Raw genomic sequence first — 23,521 nt, 5'->3', positions numbered from 1 at the left:
CGGTGCGGTCCCGGAGCGGCTCCGCGGGGCAGGGACGGGGCGGAGAGCGGGGGCTGAGCGCCGCGCGGCAGCTTCTCCTGCAGGGGCTTCTGCCCGAAGGAGGAAGTTGTCTCGATAACAGCTGCCCTCGCCCCGCAGCGTTCGGCCGCACCGCCGGCACAGGCGGACCCCCCCGTGGCACCCCCGGGCCCCGCCGCGCCGCGCCGCGCCGGATGAGTCCCCGGGGGACGCAGGTACGGGCCGGGATGGGCACAGAGGGTGGAACTGGGGGGGTACGCCGTGCACCGCCACGGGTAAAACCCCCGGGAAGGGCTGAGCGGGGTCCGTGTGGTTTTTTTACCGGGGTGGAGCGAGGGGAAGGGGCACTGGACGTGCTGGGGCGGGGGGACGTGGGAATTGCCCCCCTGGTGCCCGCTGCTGCTGCAGGTGGGCTCGCACCCACCCCGGCCGCCCCAGTGAACGCGTGCCAACCCCTACCCGCCCAGCCAGCAGCCGTCCCTTGGGTCGTAGCAATAAATGGCGATGGCCTTGGTGATGGCACGGAGCGCGCAGCAGCCCCGTCCGGAAAGGAAACTGCAAAGTGGAGCGCTGGGGGCTCGCGTTTCGACGAGAGCCGCCGGGTGCGCTGCGCACGGGGCACGGTGCAGCCCTTCCTTCATTGCACGGCCCGCTGCGTGCATGCACCGCCAGCACCGCCTCTCCCTCTGCCTCTTGGCCAAGTCTGAGCAAGGAAACAGTTTCCTCTGGGCTTCCAGGGCTGGTGGATCACCTCCGTGCGTTACCGTGCCTGTTGTGCGTGTCTGTTTGGTCCTTGCGCTGCGCAGTGAGTGCGTGGCTCCCCGGGCTTTCTCCGGCAGTTCCTCCATGGACGAATCCAGGGACATGGTTCAGCCTTCACAGCTGAGCGTCCTGCACCCGCGCTGGGAGAAAATAGGGGTCACTCTGGTGTCGTGGGTCATGATTTTCCTGGGCCTCATGGGAAGCCCAGTTCTTGTTGTTGCATGGCACGAAATCAGTATATTTTTTTTGCTATACATACATATATATATTCTTTTCTCGTTCTTTTTTTTTTCTTTTTTTTTTTTCACGTAAGAGCTGCAGGGAAGCTCCCGGCCCACTGCCAGCCACCAGCCTGCCCATCCCTCTGCTGGGGAAGCTCCAATTTCAGCATTTCTGTTTGGGTGGTTTCCCATGCAGAGTCCTGCGCGCGCTCTCAGAGCCATGCTGCTCGTGTCTGGTGCTTTCCCACCCATGCCTCAGCTCTGGGGTGCCCTGAGCTCTGTGGGACGTGGGGTGGGCGCAGCAGCAGCACTCCTAGTCATTGCTGCGTGGGCTCGTGGCTGGGATGCGGTGGCAGCACTCCTCCCCTGCAGCCCCATGCGCCCAGAGCAAGGAGCTCGGATTTTCGCAAGAAGTGACAGCTCCTCATCTCCGAGTCCTTAGGAAGGAGCTGACCCGAGGAGCCCCTTGGCGTGGCTGCGTCCCCAACCCAGACGTGAGGGCTCCTGGGACTTACTTCCCCGTCACTTTCTTGCTTTTTGAGCTTTGCTGGTGCCAGTGGCTGTGCAGAAGGCAGCTGCCGAGTTGGCTGAGTCACGCTGTTCTATTCTGAGGTGTGACATGCCTTGAAGACAGCGCCGTCCGTCAGCTGTGGTTTGGGCAGGAGCTGCTGGGAGAGCTGCACCGCGGTGGGTGCTGCTCGTGGGGCCCTGCTGCGGTTCTGCAGCCCGGCCCCGTGTCGCTGGGGGTGTTTGCTGTACACCGTGAGATGTGAACGTGCCCCGAGGCTCCCAATTGAGCCCCACGTTTCCTAGCAAGGGGTAAGGGACGTGCAGCCAACACGGGGCCGCTTTCCCGGTGCAGAGCCCATGGAGCTGCAGGGCCGCACCGTGCACCGTTTCCCCTGAGCGCTCTGCGCCGTCAGTCCTGGCAGGGCTTCCACAGCACGCTTATTTTTTTCCCTCTGATTGTTTCTCCAAAGCCCACTCCGGGAATGGGAAGAGAGGCGCTAAATCGAAAAAGCCGATGCGTCCGGAAAACTCGTTTCTTCCCTTAGGAAGAATGAAACGTGACGTTGGCGAGGAAGTCTCCAAAGAGCCCTTGGTGTCCAGGAAGCGCTCCATTTCCACGGCAGCCTTAGGGACGGGATCGGGGCCGTTCGGCGCTGGCGGACACATGGATGCGGGCTCTGAGGGGTTCGGTGGCTGAGCCGGGTCCCTCCCGCCCCCCCCCCCTACGCCGTGGGGCTGCTGGCAGGGACGCGCTGTGCTGGAGCAGCCGGCAAGCGGTCCCGGCAGCAAAGTGCTGCTGGGAAGCAGAGCCTGAGCTGGGGACGCGTTTCCTTGGCAGGGAGAGCCCGGGGAGAGCAGCTGCTTTCCTGCAGGGCTGCCTGCAGCCACCAACCTGCCAGGAGCTGAGGCTGCAAATGGGGCCAGAAGGGACCGCGTGGCTCCGCTGCTTGTCCTGGGGGTGTCCCTCCCTGCTGGTCGGAATGGGGACGAGAGTGAGGCTCTCACACATGCTCTTCAGGTGATTTTTATGTGGGTTTTTTTTTTCTGAGTTTGACTTAGCTGTCATTTTAACTGCAAGACTTGTGCTCGGGGGCTGATGTAAGGGCAGATGGAGCCTGTGCTCCAGGTGCATCGCTGTCCGTGGTTTGGGTCCTTGGTGGAGCCTGGAGCTGCTGCTGCCCTGGGCAGGGGCTGCGTTTGTCCCCGTGTCGCACCCAGGCAGTGCAGTGGGGCTGGAGGTGGGGATCTGGCCGAGGAGAGCAGCCCTGTGCTGGCAGCTTTGTGTGGCTCAGGAGAAGGTGCTGGCGCGCTGTGCTGGTGGATCTCACTGTAGCATTGGCTTGTGAACCTTGCTCCCAGCACAGCAGTCGAGGATTTGGGATTTTGGGGTCTGTCTGGGCAGTGCCAGCATGTGATACCTGGCAGGTGGGTCGGGTTGGGGTCACAGCCCCACAGCTCTCGCAGGGACAACCCCCCTTGGCTCTCAGTGCTGGAAGGACACGGGGCTGTGGGTAATGTCAGACACAGCGTCGCTGCGCTGCTTTCCTATCTGAGCTGGCTGGAGGCGGGCAGGGGGGCAGGGGGGCAGCGAGGGGGTGGGCAGTTCTGCTCTGCTCTGTGCTGAGGACATCTGTGAGCTCCCAGTGGGGACATGTGCTCTATGTTCCCCCCAGCCCAACGCTCCCCTTGTCTCCCTTTGGGACGCTCCATTGCAGAGCTGCTCGCTCCTCACATGCCCTTCCCTGCTCCAGCTGCTGCGGGGCTGAGGTGGTGGTGGCATGGGCAGAAGCTGGAGCATGGATGGGGATGGCTTTCCCTACTTGATGGGTGTCCAACATCTTGGCTTGCCTGGGCTGCATTGAGTGAAGAGGAACGGCAGCATAGTTTGCTCTGAAAGTAATGCCTCCTATTTGTTTTTTTTTTCTGCGTGGAGGAATTCATTTTTCCCCCTTTGCTTCATCCGCACTTCCATGTCAGGTGCCGTTGTGTCAGGGTGCCCCTCTGCTGCCATGTGTCACACAGCAACAGCACGTGACAGGGCATTGGTGGGAAGGTTCAACCTCCACTGCCATCCCACCATTATTTGCCATGGCCTGAATCGGCGCTGCATAGCATTGCCCCGTTCCTGTGCAGTGCATGGGTTTTCCTTCGCAAGCATCTGTTGCTGAGCAGATAAAGAGCCGCAGGAAGCCTCAGGCAGAGCCGTGTAACCAAATACAGGGCTGCAGGAGGCGTGGAGAGACCATCTTTGGAGCAGGACTAAATATAACTGGGAGAGAGCAAACGTGTGTTCAGCGTGGGCTGCACCTGCCCTGCTCTGTCACCTGCGTCCCTGGGAGAGCTGGGAGAGGGGATGTCCTGGGGTGGCTGTGCTCAGCAGGTCTGATGGAGCAACAGAGCTTTCCAGGGCTTCCCTCTGGCTCTGGGCTCTCCTGCACTTCTGCTTCACTCCTCCTGTGTGTGGCATTTCAGCCAACATTTCAGTGTTTCTGCCAACTTTTGGTGGCCCATGAGAAGAGCAGCAGGTCTTTCGGGGAGCCCATGCATCCCCCAAGTCAAGCGCTGCTGGGGACAGCTGAGTCACCCCTCTGAGTTCAGTGGGGCCGGGATGGCTCACGTGGGTGGGAATGTCTCCATCCTTCTGCTGTGGCACCTCCAGGCCCCCCCCCCAGGGCTTAGAAGGGCCATGGATGGGAGCTAAGGGTGGAACCGATACCCCCAGGGCCCTCTGTCCTGTTGGTGAAGCCTCCTGGTGACCCCCAGGACTGTCTGTGAAGCCCGCAGTGCACACAGGGCGGGCTGCTGGTGCTCTGCTCACACTGCCGCTGGCATCCTGCGTGTTTGGAAGAGGAAGATGAGGCTGCAAAGCCTCTTCAGCCGTGATCTTATCAGCCTGTTTCTGGGGCAAACCGTGCTTTCACTGCAACGTTCTTCATTTCTCTCAGTGCAGCCAGATGGCTCCATCGCTACCCCAGCTCCTGGGAGAGGTGGCTTTGGAGCTGTGCGGGTTTTATCTCTAAAAGCCTCATAGCTCTTGGAAGCTGAAGGGAGGGATGTGATTCCCTTCTCGCCCTTTCTGCTAATTTTTTTTCCCTGCAAATGAAATAAAATCCAGCTGATGCCACGGGTATTTTAAGAACTGCAGAGAGGAAGTGGGGCTCTGCAGCTCTGCAGAGAAGTGGGATGAGCGCGGAGAAGCCGCTGGTCTTGCTGAGCTGGCAGACAGCAAAATAACCAGTTATGGGATGAGATGTGTCTCGTGGCTGCTGCAGAGAAGGGAAGAGATGCGTGGGGAGGAGGGGGCAGAGAGAGGAGGAGTGGTGTGACTCGGGGAACTGAGCACTTTTGCAGGGCCGGCGTTTGCACCGCGCGCTGTTGCATTTCCCCTCGGCTCAGCCGTCGCCCCACGGCCGTGCGCTGCCTGTGGCCATCAGCCCTTCCTGTTCTGGGCCAGCCTTGTGGCCGCTGCTGCGAGCTCTGACACGTGCACGCAGAGCAGAACTCAGCTCCGCTGCTCGCTGCCGGCTCCTGCCCCACTTCGCCCTCCTCCTCCTCGCCATGGGCCCGGCCTGCGCCCCGCGGTGATGCCGGGAGATGGGAGGACGCAGCGGGAGGTGAGTGCTGCCCGGAGTGAGGTCTGGGATGGGGTCTTCCTTGAGGGTCCCCCTGCGCGATGGGAAGGTGTGGGGCTGGGGTGAGACGGGGTCGCTGCAAGCAGCTTGTGGGGCAGGGTACCAGGAAAGCCCATGGCGTTCTCGCAGGCTGAGTCTGCCAGGTGGGGCTCTCCATTTGTGGCTGCTGTGTCCGGGGAAGGCAGAGGGACGTGGCGTGGGTGTTGGGGGCAGATCCTGTTCCAACCTGGCACAGCACTGAGGACCCCAGTACTGGGTGCCGTGGTGCAGCGTCACGCACTGCCCTGACACCAGCACTGGCACCTCTGTGTCTGCAGTTGCACACATCCTCTGCTAAAATGCATTTTCATCCAAATCAGCAGCTGTAAGTGTGGCACTGGTGCTTGAGATGGTTCCTGTGGCCCTACAGGGACACGTGGCTTCTGGTGATGGCCAAGGTTTCCCTCCTACCCAGATGCCAAGCCCAGCACGGGCTGGCAGCCCCCTTCCCAGGGCTGTGAACTATGGCACCATGGCCATTTGGCACAGATCAGCCTGGCTTCGTTAATGCCACTCAAAAGCCACCTGGGAGCAGCCTGCATCTGCATGGGTGAGGGACATGAGGGACTTGGCTGTGGCAGCTGTAAGCCTCATCTGAAGGACGGCAGACCAAGTGCACTGGCTGGTGTCCCCGTCTTTCCCCATCAGTTGTGTTGGCTTCATGCAGGCAAATTGGGTTATCTCCCTGCTGCTGTTCCAAGAAAAAGCCTGGGCTCCTGTCTGTGAGAGCTCTGCACAGAGGGGGAATTGAGCCCTGATTGCAGCATGGGCTCCTGTGTCTTCAAAGCCCTCATTGTCAGGTTTGGGTTTGGGCTGGGTTGGTGCAGAGGGCAAGCACGATGCAGGGGTCTGGTGCCATCCATCTCTTCCCATCTTCAGCCCCACGTCCCTTCCCTCCTTGCTTCTTGGTACCCTTGGGGAGCACGGCAGGCAGAAAATGTCCCCTGTGAAGAGGAGTGATTTCTGCCCAGTGGGGTCCCCGTGCTGATTATGGCCAGGATGAGCAGGGACCAGCAGCTGGTACTGGTGGGAAGCAGGCTGACCCCACGCCTTCTCCCCGTGTCCTTCAGTGCCCCTTTTCACATAACATCTGCCTGTTCTGATGGACTCTGAATTCGCTGGGGACCAGTTTGGGGCATTTGTAGTAGAATTTTCCTGGGGAGTTGCACCCTTGGAGCATGCGGGGCTGCGTGTCCCACCTCCGGGCTGTGCAGGCGGCAAGGACAGCAGCAGTGCTGCGGGCAGGAGACCAAGAAGCACATTTCCGTGGGCCCGGAACCGCTCACCTCACCCCAGGTCCTGTTCTAAATCTGGAAAGCGAGCGCTGCACATCGGGTCCCCTCCCACACGCGGGCAGATGGGACGCGGATGTGGAAAGCCACGGCGCCGCTCGCAGCCGACGCGCGTTTCGCTTCGGCGGGCACTGAGGAGCACAGCATGCACCTGGCCCCTCGTGGGGGCCTTTTTCCTGCAGGAAATAGTGTGCTGAGAGCCACGGTGCCAACCTCTACGGTGCCGTGTGATGCTGATGGCGAGGAGGGGTGGGAGCACCACGCGCTCCGGTGGGCGTCACTGCGGCCAGGAGCTGCCCAGCAGGATGCTCTGCATTTGGTGATGGGTGATTACAGATTTAGGATCTCCGTGGGGAGAGAATCCTAAATAGAGCAAGGATGTGAGGAAGAGTGTGGGCTGATGGAGCCTGGAGGGACCCGGAGTGCTGAGGGTCCCACAGGTGGGCACCAGGTGCCATGTCACAGCACCTCCCTTCCTTCCTCCCTGCTTTCTTTTTCCTCTTTCGCTGGAGGGAACAATGCTTGATGGCAGGGGATGCCTTAGATGTTGTATTGAGGAACATGGCTCAGTGGGAAAATACTGGTGGTAGGCAGGACTAGATGATCTTGGAGGTCTTTTCCAGCTTTGGTGACTCTGTGATTCTGCACCATCCGATGCCAGGCTTTGGGCCGTGACTTGCTTCTGAGCTCTGCTGGGGTTTGTTTCTCTGGGGTGCTGGGTAGGGACCTTATGCCGATTCCGCTTGTCTTTTTTATCTGTTCTTTGTCCTCTTGGACTTTGTGTTTTTGACTCAGTTGGACTTAAACCCAAACATTTCTCCTTAACTCCTGGGGAGGAGGAGGCTCCCAGTGATGCCCCGCATGGCGATTCTCATCCCCCTTGCTGTGGGCACCAAGTGTTCCGCTGGGTTCAGCTCCGAGCTGAGCCTTTCCCCAACAAACACCAACCCAGGGCTTGCCCTTAGGGCTGCCCTCTGCCAAATGCCCTCTGCCCTGGGCTCCCTTTCCCTGCGCTGCCTTTGCTGGTACAGCTGACGGTGCCCTGTGCTTTCTGCAGGTGAGACCCCGGACCCGAGGCCATGCCCGTGCGCAGTGAGCAGCAGCCGTGCACTCAGCAGCCTTGCAGCCGTGCCCATGCTCTGCTGCAGCCCCGGCCCGGCCATGGAGAGCGCAGGTGGGTGGAGAGCGAATCCGATATGCATTCCAGTGCAATCTCACATCTTATCGACAGGATATTGATGCTGAAATATTTTATCTCGTCTGTAAGCCACTCCTGCTGTTGCTGGTAGGCTGCGAGCATTTATAGATCAAAGTGCCCCTTGTTTGTGTTGGAGCAGCAGTCTCATGCTTCGCTCCCCACAAAGAAACCGCGGCACACCGCGGCTGCAGGCACTTTGATTTAGGAAGAGAGGACACGCTGTTTATGTCGGCCTCAGGAAAAGCTTCCCATCGTCATTAGAAATATACACAAATAAAAAAGAATGGGAAGTTTCCTTCTGACCCTTCCTAGGGCTCCCGGCTCCCCCCTCCCGGTCACTGCTCCTCGGGAAGCCCAGGGCTCTGCTCCGCCACCCAGCCCCTGCTCTGTCGGCTTTATCCCTTTGCGGAGCCATGCAAGGAGCTGTGGAGGTCGTGGTCCTTGAGCACAGCGCTTCCGTAGCATCACTCGGGCTGCCTCCTGTTTCTTGTAGGCAAAGAGGAATGCCCACCGCTGCCCTGAAGCCATCTCTGATGCCTGGGGAGATGGAGCTGTGGCTGAAGAGGGTGTGGGGGGGATGGGCAAGTTTGGAGCAAAACTGGGCAGGAAGGGCAGAGTTAGGGTTAGGATTAGGGTTAGGGTTAGGGAATCAGTGTTTCCCAGCCAATCCCTCACATGGCTCTAATATCTGTGTCGTGCCAGCGCTGACACGTGAGCTCCCTCGTGAGCACCAGTCCTCACCACACGAACAAGTCATGCCCCAAATCAGCTCTCAGGTTTTCACGTTTATGTTTGGCCACGAGCAGGATGCAGCTCACTGCTGACGTGCGTGGGGAGCGGGTGGCAGTCAGCGCTCTGTCCCTGCCTGGGGGTGCTCGGGGCCCTGGGTGGGCAGCTGTGGGCTGGGCTGGCTGAAAGAGAGCCCTTGTCACCAGGATGCTCTCGTGGGGGTGTAAGAAAGAAGGGGAGAGACTCTTGAGCAGGGTCTGTGTGATAGGACAAGAGGAAATGGTTTTGGACTTAGAGAGATTTAGATTGGGTATAAGGAAGACACTCTTAGTGTTCACGCTATGGGCGGTGAGGCAGTGGCACAGGCTGCCCAGAGAGGTGGTGCTGCCCCAGCCCTGCAGACAGCCGGGGTTCAGGGGATGGGTTCTGAGCACTGATGGAGCTGTGGGTGTCCCTGGTCAGTGCAGGGAGTGGGACCAGGTGGCCTTGAGGGGTCCCTTCCAGCTCACATGGTTCTGTGAATCTATGGTGGACAGGGATGAGGCTGAATCTGTGTGGTGCCCAAATGCAGAGGTGTTTCTGCTCATTCATAGTGCCAAGCCATGCTTTTGGTCCTTCAGCTTCTGTATTTAATGCGTAATTGTTTTAGTCAATGAGAGGGACTCTTCAGAGCTCACGCAGGGCAGAGCCTCTCTGCCACCACATCCCTGTGGGCGAGCTTTGCTCTCAGCATGGCTCCATGCTGGTTTGGTACGGTTCCCCCCATGACTCTGACCTGTTGCCGCTGGGGCTCAGCCAGGTTTGACACCCTCAATACCCATCCCAGGGCTTCCCTGCTCCCATCCCTGGGTGCCCCGGCTGCTCACGCCCTCCTTGTCCCCGCAGAGCTGGAGTCAGACATCCTGCGCCGCGTCCGCACGCTGCTGCGCGAGCTGGACGGCCACCACCCCGCCTGCCAGCAAGACCGAGGTGAGCCCCTGGGACAGCCCCATCCAGATGGAATTTGCCAACCCGTCCCTATGGGGCCGCTGCTTTGCCACGCGCTGCTCAGCCCTTTGCTGGAGAGTGTACTGCAATCCCTTCGTCGCCGTGGTGGGGAATACCGCTCTGCCTGAGCCAGCGGCTGGGCTGCTGCAGCGCTGGGGAGCTTAATTCATTCTGGGGGATTGATTTCACTTGGAGTGTGTGGGATATTTCACAGTTAATTAGATCCAATTAGCATGCCCCGTCCCTTGCAGAGGGTCGCTGGGTGAAGCAGGGGGTGGAGAAGCCGCACTGAGCTGTGGGAGAGGTCCCTGGGGGTGGTGGTTGCAGTGCCCAGATCTCCCCGTCCGTCAGTTCACTGCTCTGCGGGGCAGCCTCACCTCCCCCCTTCTCACCTCTCAGGGATGCTGCGATGGACCCTGCACAAAAAAATCGACCAGAATCCCAGTAACAGCCCCGTCCTGGTCAGGATCCTGGTGAAAGAGCTGGAGAGGGTGAGTGCCTCGCGGCGTTCCACGGGCGGGGGTCTCATCTCTGCGGGGCTTTGTCCATCCCAGGCAGGACAAGCCCAGGGAAGGAGGCTGTAGGGGCTGGAGCCTCATAGCCAGAGGCAGGTGATATTTGCAGCCCACAGACAGCGAAACGAAGAGCCCATCCACCCACCCCCACACCTCTCTGCGGTCACAGGTACCGGGGAAGTTTCCCTCCCCGCCGCTCATTTCCTCCGCGTGGTGTCACCCCGAGCCCCGTATCCTGTCCCGGGTGCGTCGCGCGGAAACCCTGCGGATGGATTTTGTGTCTCACTGATGCACCTCGTCGTTTTCTGAACTCGGGTGAACCTTCAGCCCCCCCAGCACCTGCGGCAGCCGTGATGTGTTGGGTGCGGTGTCACTTTTGTGACATTCCGTCTGGTGCCCTCATTTGCAGAGACCCCTCTGCTGCCACCCCCCTTTGGGACCGAGGTCTGCATTCCCCTGCAAGAGCCGCGTCACTATCCCCCCCCCCCATTAGAGCTGTTATCCCTCTGCTGCTCTTATTCTCAGAGGGCTGTCAGTCCTCCCAGTCTGTAATTCCCTTTTGTCTCCCTGAAGCTCTCCTTGGAAATCAGTATTGTGCTTTTTCAGTCCCCTGACACTGCAGCAGCCCTGAGCATTCGGCACCAACCACTGATAATAACTCAGCAATTTCATGCTCGAGTTCCTCCGGGGCTCTGGCCCGGGATTAGCTGGCCTCAGCGATTCAGCCTTACTCATTTTATCGATCATTTCTAAAGCTTTGCTGCCATCGGTTCCATTTAGCTGGGATCCAGCAGCAGCACATCATCCCTGAGAAGAGGTGCTGGGGGGAGACCCTGAGGACCAGCATCACCACGGCAAGGCTCTGCCAGCCCTGCTGTGCCCTTATGTCTGCTCTGCAAAGCTACACGAGGGTGGGAGAGCATCAGCAGCACGTGGCACCTTCATGCTGCAGTAGCCCCATTTCCATTTGGGCACACCCAGACACCACATTGCCCCCTCCCTCGGGCAGTTCGGATCCATGAGGTTTTTGGGCAGAAATCAGGTGTACCTGGGGCTGTTCCTGTTGTTGGAGCTGTGTGGGAGCTCCCATCCCTCCTCCCTCACCGCTCTGTTCCCACACCCATCAAACAACGCAGGCCCTTCCCAGAGGGCTCCCACAGGTTTTCTGTGTCCACGTGAGTTTCTTGGTGTTTTTTTTGGCAACAAAAAGGCGCTCCCCAATGACCTCGGATAGAAACTTCTCGCCCTCTGCCACTGCGGGTTCTGTGCCCTTGGTGGTCCACCACTCACCCATCATGATCTGTGGCCAGCACAGGCAGCCCACCAGGCAGGACCTGTTCCCTCCCCCCCCAGGGACACCCTGCCCACCCCAGTGGCCCACAGAGAGCCTCCAGAGCTCCCCCAGCCCCAGGAGCATCACCCTGCTCCCATGCAGGGCCGTGCTGGGTGCCCCAGCGCTGACTGCGCCTGTTGGTCCCACAGGCAGAGCGAGGTGACTACAGACATTACATCATCCCCCTGCTGCACACGCTGATGTACGCCTTGATCAAGGTAACCTCCATGGGGCAAGATCCTGGGAAACAGAAGGTGCGGGAGGGACCACCTTCTCCTGCACTGCAGTAGCCCGGCCAAGCCCTGCACTGCCCCGGATGGACTCAGCCACACATTTCCCAATGTCATGTCTGAAATAATGGCATGTTTGGGAGGGAAAGTCCTCCCAGTTGGGTCCTTCCCCCTTTTCTTGGTGCTGATGGTGCAGGAAGTCACGCTGCTGATCAAGTCCATTTGCCCAAGCACCTTTCTAATCCTGGCCAGAATGCATCCCACAGCCCTTTGGTGGGAATTGCTGGAGGCACCACCACCATCCTGGTGCCCGGTCCTGCTTCACAGATCACATCTCAGCCCATACTGGTTTTGGTGTAGCTCTGTGCCCGCCCATCCCAGGGTTTGCCATGGGGAGAGCCCATATGGGATCGCTGCCTGCAGCATCTCGTTAGCTGCCCCTCTCTCACCCCAGGCTCCCTGCATCTCCGACGAGCTCTGCAGCAGGGTGTATGATTTCTGCAAGAAGCTGCTCACCCTGCCCAAGCCTTTCTGCACGATTGGTTTGGACTATGCTGCCAGGCTGAAGATGGAAAGGACAGCACCAGGTAGGATGCTCCCCTGCTCTGCCCCTAGGTTTTGGGGGGTTTCTATACAGAACTGGCCTTTGCCTAAAGCTGTGGCAGGGGTTGCTGCGTGAGGCTGGCCCAGCCTTAGGTCCTCAGGATATATTTGGATGGAAGGGTTCCCCTTTCCTGGTTTTGGGTGGCTATTAGCAGGTGGATGGGACGCTTATGTCTCTCCCACCCCAGGGCCAGCTCGGGTGAAGCACATCCCTCCCCACTCAGAATGATGCTCTTCACATACCCAGCGCCATCCCCGATGTGGCCCCATGGCCGGGGCCAGCAGTCAGCCCTTCCTCCTGCTCCCAGCTCCCCTCGGAGCTCATAATCCTCTAAACAAAGGAAGGGAAATACAGGAAATTATCCATGAATAGAAGGAGTTTTCTTTTTCTGTAGCGTGGCCTATCTTTGTCTGTGATTATATTTAACCCAGGGCCGACTCCTGGCCCTTGCCTCCTCTCTCCCACCGGTGCTCACCCACTTGGAGCCCTTCCCATGAGCCAGACTGGGTTGTTTTGCCTCGTGCTCTGAACCCCGTGCATTGATTTTCTCACCCTTGTTAGGAATGCTCTACCAAAGGATGGTGATCTCTGAACAAAGTCTTAAAAGTGACCCCTACCCCTACCAGGAAAAGTGAGTAGCACTTCTTCGAATGTATCATCGCTCTTATTTCTTCCATCCCCTTTGAATTTTGTAGTGAAGCTGCCCCTTTCCTACACCCTGAATTAATGTTGGTTGCACAGACAGCTTGGAGACAAACTCCATGGCAGGGTGTGGGCTGGGGGATGCAATTTGGTGGCATCCAAACCAGCTGTGCTGGGGGGAGCACATTCCTCCCACACATCCCAATTTATTTCAGTAGTCTTGGGAAGCAGGGAGCTTCTTGGGGGGAGAAAGAGAATATCTGCAAGGACCTTTTTCCCTGCATGGGCCTACAGACTTCCCCAGTGTCATCACTGGGCAGTCCTCACCTCCTCATCTCCCTCTGTCCCCATCTACCCCACCTATGCAGGATTTTCATCTTTGCTGACCCAGAGCTGCTCTCCGAAGCCATCTGCAAGGCTCTGCTCACCGACACGGAGGCAGCTCGCATCTCCCAGAGCCCACGGGCGTGTATGTGCTATGTGATTACCCACGCCATGCAGGCGGCCTTGGGTGAGGGCTGTGACCTCAGCGCCTTGAGGATGCGGCTCCAGGTAACCAGCAGTGCTCATACAGCCCTGGTGTGCTTTCCCAATGGTCCCACCGGGCACTGGGGCTGCAGTACAGGCTCATCCGTGAGCCCGTTTGCACGGGGTCCATTGGCCGTCTTCCCACGCTCTGCCTATGGAGCATCTCCTCTTGCACCTGGGGGCACTGACAGCACCTCTGTGGCAGGGCATGTCCAGCAGCGAGGTGGAGCACTGGTTCCAGGAGGTGGTGGCGGCCGTCGAGGGCACGTGGAGCGAAGCGGGTGCAGATCGTGGGCAGCACGCGGAGAGGCTGCAGAGCATCTACTGCGCCGTCCTCAGCTCCTCGCCACCAGGTGAGCCCCCATCGTGCTGCCCTTCCTTGCCCATCCCCAAAATGAATGTTATTAGTTCTCTGAGCTCTCTGCTGTCCGCAGCAAAGCAAGGTCTTTCACTTGACCATGCCTCAGTTTCCCCTTGTCACCTCTCCCTTTCCCAGGATGTGTAGGGACCTTCATATTGTGCAGTTTGTGAAAGCAGAGGGCTGTGATTACAGCCTTGGGTTTGGCCAGAAGTGACTGGGTGGGGGAGAGACCCAGGGGCTCAGGTCTATTCCAACAGCTGAAGCAGAGCACCAATGGGTTTTGTGCACTGCCTGCTCCATGTGCTATGAGCACCCTTGTTCCCACAGGCGATGCCCCCCTGGAAGGGCTGCAGGGCACCCCGCTGCCCAACCCCAACATCAGCTTCCACCTCTGGACAGAAGATGACCAGCTCTGTGAGTGAGGCACCAGGGCAGGACTTGGGGGGAAAGACAAGCAGGGCACCCCTGCGAGGTGCACACAAAGCACCTGATTAGGGTGATGCTGAGCTGGAAAATGGGAAATGGGGCTGGAAGGGCAATCTGGAGCTGCTGGTGGGCCTCTGGTTGGCAGCTGGGTCAAGACGAGGGCTCAGCCTGGGTCTGGCCGCATCTCCCTCCCTGAGCTCCTCCTGCCTGCAGGGAAGGAGCTGGTGCTGTTCATCCGCCCGCTGTCGCAGAGCTGCGAGCCCGATCGCCTGAGCCAGGACCTGGACAACTTCGAGATCCAGGACATCATTTCAGACTGCGAGTGCTGCGAGCAGACCCGCTTCTCCGTGCTCTCCACCGACAGCGGCATCGAGCGGGACCTGCCGCCAGCCACCGAGGAGCCCTTTGCCCCGTGCAGTGCTGACACAGAGCAATCCCGGCTCCATAGGAAAGGTGGCATTAAAAAAAAGCCCTCGCCGCTGGAGAGCGTGGCCTTCCTGCAGACCGGCTGCAGCAGCCCCGGGGCGAAGCCGGCGGCCAAGGTGCAGAGGAGAGCGGGGATCCCCACTGAGCCCACGGCCCCGCTGCTGAGGCTGCACACCGCCCGCATCGTGCTGCTGGGGGACGACCGCATCCTGGGGCGCCTGGCCCAAGCCTACCACTCCCTGCGGTGAGCAGCTGCCAGGGGGAGGGGGTTCGGAGCGGGGGCTTTGCTCGGTTGCGGCAGCCAGCGTGGCTGGGGCTGGGTTGGGATCCAGGGTTACCTGGGACAGGATTGGACCTGGATGTTCTGCACCCGAATGCATTCATTTTGGAATGAATGCTAGAATGGTTTGGGTTGAAAGGGACCTTCAAAGATCATCCAGTCCCACCCCCATGCTATAGGCAGGGAAATCTTCCTCTAGTCCTCATGGTCCATAACCCCATCCAACCCACTGCTGAACACCTCCAAGGACGGGACATCCACTGCTTCCCTGGACAACCTGTGCCAGTGCTTCACCACTGTTATGGTGAACAACTGTCACCTTCACCGGCCGCGTGGCCCAAATGGTGCACATGTGGAGATTTTCCATTCTGTGCATGAGAGATTAAAAAAAAATCGATAAAACCAGGCGAGAATTTTTCCAGTGCACAAGGGAAAGAACCGAATGAGCCCACCTATGGGACATCCCATAAACCCTCCAGGCTGGATTTGGGAATCTGGGGGCATTGCTGCTGTTGTGTTCCACTGGGCACAAGAGGCAAGCTAAGAGGGTGCGTGTTTGTGTTGCAGAGCCGCTGTCATCTCCTGGCACTGTTTTCCTTCCCTTCACCTTTCAGGCGTGGCTATATTTATTTTTTTTCCGTTTCAAGGAAGCGAGAGACACGCCGAGTCTTCCTGACGCCGAGGCTAAACCTGCAGTTCTACTACGTGCCGGTGACGGGACAGCCGGGCACGCTGGTGGCTGCGGTGAGTCCGGTCACTGCTGGAGGAGCAGGGGGATCCCAGGGACTGACCCCATGAGTGCCTCCCTCCGCCTCCTGGTGAGGTGTGCGCCGTGGCCGTGCCCTGAGCTGTGTTTCTCCACAGAACCCTGCTGCCTCTGGCCCCGAGGAGCTGTGCGAGGTGGCCGCCTACCTGGGCAGAGCCGATCCCTGGTACGAGAGCAACATCAACACGCTGTGCCACATGATCCCCAAGCTGGCCACTATGGTACGAGGAACCCTCCCCACCCCCAGCGTTGCCTGAGCCTGATCCCTTGCCCAGAAGCCTGCAGGAGTGATCTCGTGCCTGCAAAGCCCTTCTGTGCCCCGGATGGGGGCTTACACCCTGCAGACAGCTAGGGGTGGTGTTGAGCCCCCGAGACCCATTTTCTGCAGTGGGTTTTTTTTTTGGCCAAGGGACAGGAAATGGCATATTTCAAGAACGCAAATGTAAACGAGGCATTTGCTGTAATACCCCTGCTCTCATTTCCTGGCAGTTTGAGCCAGCACCGACAGCCTGCAAGAAAGGTGGGGAGGTGGGGGCAAGCCCGCCTTGACTTTGGCCCGTCATGGCAGAACAGCTGAGCTCACTGCCCCTTACTTGATAGGAAGGCAGTGACCTGGGCTGATCCTCGTTGCGATTTCCCCCCTAGCCTTCCTCTCCGAGCAAGCATCTGGTGACCGATCTCTTCATCACTGATGTGATTGCCTACTATGTCCGCATGGGCACCCAGCCCGTCTGCTTCCAGGTGTACGTGGTGAAGGTGGGTTCTGTGGGTGCTGTGCCGTCCCATGGCACTGCCAACGCTTGCTCCCCGTCACTGGCAGCGCTCTGCAGAGCCCATGGGGTCAGTGGGATTTGGGCAGCTCTGAGCTGGTCCCCGTGCCCCCAGCCCTGCCCCTCTCCACCAGGCTCCCAGATCTGCGGTTAGGGATAGGGGTAAGGTTATGGGTAGGGATAGGTCTGTGATCCTGGGAAGGCTATTTCAGGATCTTGAAGGTCAGCAGAGCAAACGCTGACGTTACCCCGTGCACCCTGCTCTGCTGGACATGGGTTTGCTCAGCAGCTCTGGCACCTCCTGCTGCTGTAGGTGTTGCAATCAAAGAGGAGTTTTCTGGGTGCCTTTACCAAAACCTTGCAGGGGCTTTGCAGGGTTTCCTGAAATGCTCATTTATTTGTTTCCTGCCAGCTTTTCTCTGAAATGGTAACAGGGTGATACCTGGTATTTGGTACAAGCACTAAGAACTTCTGTATTTGGTCCTGAAGTACCAGCCCTCCGTCTGCTCCTCTGGCAGTTCCCCCTTCAAAGCTCAGGCTGTTATCAATACACATATCTCCTTTTAAGCTGCCCTCAGCCAATGTGGTGATCTATTGCAGCAAAGGAGCAGCCGTTGTATGAGCAAACCGGCACATGGCTTGCAAGGAGCTGGAAGAGCTTTGTTAATTATTGGTGGAGCATCACCAAGACTTGAATTAATAACGTGCAACTTGCAAGCACCTGATCCGCAGTGTGAGTTGCTGAGGATTTTGTTTTTCCTCTGAATTTTTCTTCGACTCATTTCTCCTCCAAGACAGAAATCAAAAACAAGTGAAAGAGTGGTGACTCGAGTGGGGGAAGAGGAACTGCCTCCAGATGTGGTTTTCAGATAGAGGCACTCAGACTGCCCTGCTGTCATACGGGGCGTGATCTGGAAGCACAGAGCCTGCTTTGCTGCTTTGGTTGAGACCATACTGTTCCTCTTTGGCTGCAGAGAGCTTTCCTGGAAGTGGGGATTGAGCCCCACAGGAGCTGGGTAGAGGGCGAGCAGAAGCTCTCCAGGACCTTATCTTCGTATTTTGCCCAAATAGTACTGCATAGATCTGAAGTGAGGGCTGATTTCGATGTATCAGGGAGAAATGGCGGGCCTTGCAGTTAAGGCAGCGCCTGTGGCCAGGCCAGAAGCTGCTCCCCCAGCCCTGGGTATCTGCTGGGAGCAGCCATCTGTGAGCACGCAGTGACACCCAGTGGCAAGGGACAGGCCCGTGGCTCAGCTGGCCCCGTGCTGTGCTCCTGTGCTGCAGAAAGCAGAATCAGCTCTCCCCATCCCATCAGTCCCCCATGGTGAGGTGATAGGTTCCCTTTGCTGATGTCCCGCTGGGGTGCTCGGGAGAACCTTTTGCTGCCACAATCCCACCGTGATGGCACAGAGTGGCTGTTCTCAAAGTTTTCCCTCTCTTTCAGGTTTTCTTCAGCAGCTTGGCACAGGAGCCGGCTGAGGACGTGTTCCTTACAGAGCTGTGTGCCCAGGTGCAGGACAGCGTCTCTCCCAGAGGTGCGTTTGCTCCCTTTGGAACCCCACAGCTGGGGCTGCCATCCAGGGGTCCTACCTGCTACAGCAGCCATGGCCATGCCATGGGCACAGCCCTCACTCCCCAGCAATCAGGAGCCGCCCTGCATTCCTCTGTCTCCCTCCTTGGCATGTGATGCCAGACGAGGGGGTGGTCGCTGGGTCCTGGTCTCAGCCAGGCGATGTCATGAGGCACAAGAGTGCTGCTCTGTACCCAGTGCCTGGTCCGATGGATGCTTGCCATTGGGCTTGAGCATAGACCCTACAGAGAGTCCATCTCACCGAACTTTTTGGTGGCATGGAGCCTCCAGTGTGCCCACAGACTGGCTTGTCCCCTGGACTGCTTTTTTTCCGCCCTGAGATGGGTGGGATGAGTGAAACCTCCATCCTTCTTGGTTCTCCCCTTTGCAGAGGTAAACCCAGCCAAGAAGAAGACGACCCTGGATGGCCCTGGCATAGATCTGACTGTCACATACAGGAAGGTGAGTGGTGCTCTGTGTACCCAACATGCCCATGTCCACAGGCATAGCACAGACCTCCCAAAAGCAGTGATGTGGCCCTCCTGCTTTCCCTGGAATTGCACTCCAGGAGAGGACAGAGAGGTTCTCATGAACTTTAAAAGCCTATTGGCTATTACTGTACTTGTAAGAAACTGCCCCAGTGCTCCCCAGAGCCACCCCTCGGCCTGGCTGAATGGACAGAACCTTCCTTCCCTGCAGGTCGTGGTGAGTGACCGGGCAAAGGACGTGTCACTGTCCCTGCGCTCCACGGGTCTCTCGATGAAGGCCATCCCTGCCAACATGGCTGAAGGTGGGTTTCTCTGCCTTGGGAGCAAGAGAAGGAGCTTTGCTGAGATTTCTGTGCCCCATAGGGTAAACCTGACCATAGTACTCGGTGTCATTTGTGCCTGGGCTGTCCGAGTCTAACGTACTGCTTCTGTTGCAGATCTGGCATGTCTGAGTGTGGACATCACTGAAATTGTTAGGATCAACAACTTGTCGGGACGATCCTTCTCAGTAAGTGGCTGTGGATGCTCCTGGCCCTGGAAGGAAGGGTTGGCCAGTGAATGGAAAACCCTTACAACTGCAGTGAAGGGGAACTCTCCGTGGAAGGGGAAGGCTCTGGGGGTTTCCATGGCTGGGTGTTCCATGGAACAGTCTAGTTTCTCAAGTCAAATGCTGTCCCTGCCACTCAGCACCACATCAAACACTGTCTCAGGACACCCTGAAGTACTGAACTGCCACGGTGATTCTGTGACTCAAGGGGCAAAGTGGTGAAATAAGGCTTAGTCCCTTAGTCATCGTGGCTCTGCCTGGGTATGGGAGAGGATCTGTAGGTTTGGGATCAACCCCGTTAGCTCCAGCTGCATCCTGGGTTGCCCCAGAGCCGTCAGTCTCTCAGGTGGTGTTTTCAGATAGCCAGTACTCCTTTGGTTGTTCTTGCTTTTGGAAACACCAAGGTGCTGCAGCCCATGCTGCCCACCAAGGTGCACCAGGAGAGAGGGCCATGCCCCACATCAGACATCCCAAACCTTCCAACCTGTGCAAACTTGGCCAATTTGCAAAGTCTGCCCTTGCAACCTTAGGTTGTGATCATGGAAAGAGAGAAACCCTTCCATCTTTAAAGCAGGCACCTTGCATCCCTTCTGAAGCTTAAACTGAAGGAGAATGTCATCATTTTTTCCCTTTCATCTGTCTGCCATTCATCTCTCCCATATGCACCACCCTTGCCAGGTGTGCGAGGCACTCATTGAGCTCTTCCTCCTCTCCCAACCCAGACCATGACAAACAAGTTGAAGACGTGCAACATCAAAATCAGGAGCACGGAGCAGAGGCCCTTCACGCTGTGTCTGGATAAGGACAGCAGAAGGACCTACAGGAATGTGATCAGGTGAGGATGCCCTTCCTGGGAAAGCCGGGCAGAGTCAAAGAACCATGGAATCAGAGAATCGTCTGAGTTGGAAGGGACCCTTAAAGTCCATCTGGTCCAACTTCCCTGCACTGAGCAGGGACACCCACAGCTCGATCAGATGCTCAGAGCCCCATCCTGCCTGACCTTGGGTGTCTGCAGGGACAGGAGATAGGGAGTGCTCTCCTACCTTTGCATTTTGGGGTGATGGTGTGAAAAAAAAGGTTCTTTCATTTTAAGTGAGGTGCTGTCATTAAGACAGTAGAGGGACAGGTACTTCCAAGATCTTAGGTCTTTTAAATTGTGTTATGGGGCTGATGCTCTCTCCGTGGACTGCAGTCTTTCCTGGGGTATCTCAAGCATGTGAAGGTCGGGGCAGAGAAATCAGCCCTGTAAAGAAGTCAGAGGTTAGTGTGGCTGCAGCGGTGGTAGTGACGTATGAAGTGCTGGAAGGGAACAGGCAGGGTTTGTGGTTCGTGTTCCGAGAGCCACATGGAGCATAGGTGAAGTGGGAATTTCTGAGAATTGAAGTAAGCAAGGCTGAGGCCACTGCTTTTGTGCTTAAATGCTGATACACGTCAGCTCCCAGCCAAAACCACTCTGAAAGCACAAAAGCAGCTGCACAGCTCCGTGTGGCAGCCCCCGCTCTGCAGTCAGAGCAGAGAGATGGGATTTAGTCTGAGATCAGACTCTGGCCCTCAAGGGCAGCTTTGCATGAGTGGTAAACATGTTCTCGTCTTCCTGCAGCGTGGAAGTGTCTCCTTGCCTAGAGCCCAGCTACTGCCTGCAAAAGTCAAGGACAATGAAACTCAGCCTGCATGAAGCAGAGGATGTGGGACTTGTGAAATACATGCCCAAGTCTCTGCTGTTGCCCATCAACACATTTGCAGGCGTCATCCAATGAGGAAAAGGAGGAAGAGCTGATGTGAAAGATGCGGCACCTGGGTCGTGATAGAAGAAATGGAAAAAGAAAGCACACTAAGGAGCCAGCAACAGTGGCTTTGCAACCGGGATGGCGTTTCTGAAGCTGCAAAGGCAGAGGTGGACAGAGCTCGGGGAGGACAGTCGTGTGCCAAGGGATGGCTGTGGTGGCCACAGCTGAGGCTCCCTGCCACAGACAGAGCTCTCCTGAAGGACTGGGAGCTTTAACCTTTTGCACAAGTCATGAAAAACCTCCAAGCTTTTTGTTTCAGGGAAAGGACTGAGGAAAACAGAGCTGAGGTGATGGTGCTTGCTGTGAAGTGGATCGAAGAGCAGTTGCTAGCACTAATATTTATTGCAGTGGTGTCTCCTGGCCTGGCGTGTGCGTCTGATGCGTGTAGTCGGCGGGACACCCAGTGTTGTTTCAGAGGGGCTACGCAAGAACGATGGGTGGTGTGAAGCAGGGACATGGAAAATCCAGTGCAATGTTTGGCAGTGATGAACTGGGTGAGAGCAGCTTGTGCTGCCCAGGCAGCTCAGCCTGGCTTTGCTCTGAGAAGCCTGCAGAACACCTGGGAGACTTCTCTGTTCCTTCCCTCTGCTGCTGTCGGGGTGTAGGAGCCCTCCCCTGCTTTGCAGATGGGCTCACACCAACCCAGCTCTGTGGAGGAACGTGTCCGAGGCCCATCTTCGCTGCAGTAATGGAAGAACCACGGTGTGCGTTGCTTGACTCTCTGAATGTAGTTGGTGATATCTGGGGTGCCTCCAGGGAGTCTTCTGTAAATTCACGTTGGAGGGGATGTGGGATCCATGGCACCCTTCCATGACACTATCAGTTTTGGTTCTCTCGGCTCCCAGCAGCTCAGGGGTGCTGGCTTGGATCCCCTGCCCCAAGGAGGAGCCCCCAGCCTTGTCAATGCACACAGCAGCTCTTCGTTGTCACCCACAGGGCGTCCCTGGAGCGCAGATATCCAGGCCTGGAGATGCTTCCCTGACCTGCTCCAAGCCTGTGGGTCATCCTGGCTCGTTGGGCCCCATGAAACCCTCCTGGTGCTGCCCCTCGTTGTCGCCTTGGCACGGCAGGCAGCTTTGCTTCCTGTTCCCAAGCTCAGGGTTTACACACTCACACTTTGAATGCACCATGCAGCCCCAAACTCGCAGTGGCATACATTACTGGGGGCAAGGCAACTCTGGAGCTGCTGGTGGGTAATGGGTTATTTAGCAACATAAAGAGCCTCCAGGTCGCAAAAAGCAGCACTGATAGCTGATGGGCAACAGCATCACGGCAATTTCCAGAGGCTCCCAGCCTCAGCATCCCTACACAGGAACCTGGAAGGTCTCAGCAGCCACGTTCAGTTCTTCAGTGCAGTTTTTCATCTCCCCTCAAAAACGACAACCAGTGCCAGGACAGGCAGCAAGCGCTTGGGCCTTGGAAGGGGCTGAAGTTGGAACGGAGGCTCAGAAACACCTGCTTGCCCCGGCCTCCTTCCTCTCTGAGCTGCTGCATGTGGTGATGCTGGGCTCAGGGTGGTGACCCGTGGCACTGCACAGCCCTGCCTCGCAGAGGCTCCCGAAGCCGTGATGCCATGGGTCGGAGCGTGGTCTGCGGTATCCGGGGCTGACTTTGTACAGCTGTAAATGGTGTAGATGGATCATAAGTTATTTGTACAGGTGTCAGAAGGTGCGATTCTTTCAATGCCAATTAAAATATATATATATAAAGTGGGGGAAAAACCAGTGGAAATGGATCATTTTTAAAATTTGTTTGCTTGTGGTTGGTGTGGGTGGGGTATGAATTGTGGCAATAGAAGGACCTTTGGCCCTGTCAGTGGAAAACAATTCATGATCTTGTGTTAATGACTTAGCTAGGCTTTGAAAAAAGCGTTCAGCTCTCATCAAAAGCTGCTGTCACTTGACCAGGTACATGGGACCACCTCATTCCTTTGCAGAAGAATTAACTTTAAGAGCGTCTCCATGAAGTTTTACAAGCCAGCTGCAAAACCCAGATTATTTCTCTGAATACATATTTAATATGTAGCATACGAGTGGCATTGTGATCTTACCCTGCTCCCTCCTGCACTCACAGAAAGAGAGCCAAGGAAAAGCGATGCTGTTGTAGATGATCTCTTTCTCTGCGTGTATTGATTACAGTTTATCTGCACGTCAGATGCTTTCAGCACAATTAGCTCCCCATTTTCTGGCACAAATCCACTATGCCACACCACAACCTGCTACAATGACTATAGACAGACTTGTCCTCGAGCCAAGAATAACTGGAGCTTTGTATTAAGAAGTTGCCTTCTCCCTGGAATTCAAACTCAAGCAGAGAACAGTTTCAGTATCAAGAATCTATCCCAGCCTTATTACCATATTACGCCTCAGGAACTCTAATTGCTCGTTAATGGGGTGCATGACAGCAGTCCTGTGCAAGCAGCACACCCGAGAGCCACGAGAATTCCAGTTGATTTAATTGTGCTGAGGAGGAAAGCCATCGGTGGTGCTGAGGATGTCCCCTGTAGCCGGTGCCGGTTGGATCTCACGTGGATCAGTGTACATGTTCTCTGTGACACGGTTCAGTGGGTCCCAGTGGATCAGTTCCAGCAGATGAGGCAGCATTCACCAACAAATGCTGATTGTCTCTCTGCTTTTAGTGAAACAGTGTCCACACCCTGCACGTAATGTCATGGTATGGCCAGCGGAGCTGGACTGGAACCCACGCAGCTCATTGAGCCCTCTTTTATTTTCATTCCTACATTACAAGGAAACAACTAAAATTGCAGGTCTTTTTCCCTTCTTCCCTTCCTTTCCCTTCCTTTCCCTTCCTTTCCCTTCCTTTCCCTTCCTTTCCCTTCCTTTCCCTTCCTTTCCCTTCC

The 23,521-nt window shown here is 57.2% G+C and overlaps 1 protein-coding gene across 4 annotated transcripts; it reads left to right on the top strand.

Moving 5' to 3' along the window:
• Window positions 1-22,385, top strand: PIK3R6 (phosphoinositide-3-kinase regulatory subunit 6). Of its 4 annotated transcripts, none has more exons than XM_021414714.1 (20): window positions 15-233; window positions 7,532-7,648; window positions 9,287-9,370; window positions 9,788-9,879; window positions 11,386-11,454; window positions 11,921-12,053; window positions 12,632-12,701; window positions 13,081-13,264; window positions 13,446-13,593; window positions 13,929-14,015; window positions 14,241-14,697; window positions 15,381-15,477; window positions 15,598-15,720; window positions 16,145-16,255; window positions 17,714-17,804; window positions 18,216-18,301; window positions 18,539-18,629; window positions 18,765-18,835; window positions 19,597-19,709; window positions 20,475-22,385. In XM_021414714.1, exons 2-20 carry the CDS (start codon window positions 7,609-7,611, stop codon window positions 20,629-20,631), a joined length of 2,304 nt encoding a protein of 767 aa, XP_021270389.1. In that variant the 5' UTR covers window positions 15-233; window positions 7,532-7,608; the 3' UTR covers window positions 20,632-22,385. The 4 variants fall into 4 exon arrangements, with proteins under 4 accessions (XP_021270392.1, XP_021270389.1, XP_021270391.1 ...); XM_021414716.1 differs by having other exon boundaries at window positions 16-233; window positions 18,231-18,301; XM_021414715.1 differs by lacking the exon at window positions 15-233 and adding an exon at window positions 3,531-5,125.

The sequence above is a fragment of the Numida meleagris genome, chromosome 17 (assembly GCF_002078875.1).
Source record: "Numida meleagris isolate 19003 breed g44 Domestic line chromosome 17, NumMel1.0, whole genome shotgun sequence".
In the NCBI taxonomy this organism is placed as follows: domain Eukaryota; kingdom Metazoa; phylum Chordata; class Aves; order Galliformes; family Numididae; genus Numida; species Numida meleagris.
Note: the sequence above shows the minus strand (reverse complement) of the source record. Positions and strands in the feature narration are given on the sequence as shown.

Bases quoted from the DNA above. Each gene is read 5' to 3' on its own strand.
- PIK3R6 (XM_021414714.1), top strand. From the start codon at position 7,609: ATGCTCTGCTGCAGCCCCGGCCCGGCCATGGAGAGCGCAG. The intron at 18,630-18,764 runs GTGGGTTTCTCT...CTTCTGTTGCAG, and splicing joins CCCTGCCAACATGGCTGAAG to ATCTGGCATGTCTGAGTGTG. The intron at 19,710-20,474 runs GTGAGGATGCCC...GTCTTCCTGCAG, and splicing joins ACCTACAGGAATGTGATCAG to CGTGGAAGTGTCTCCTTGCC.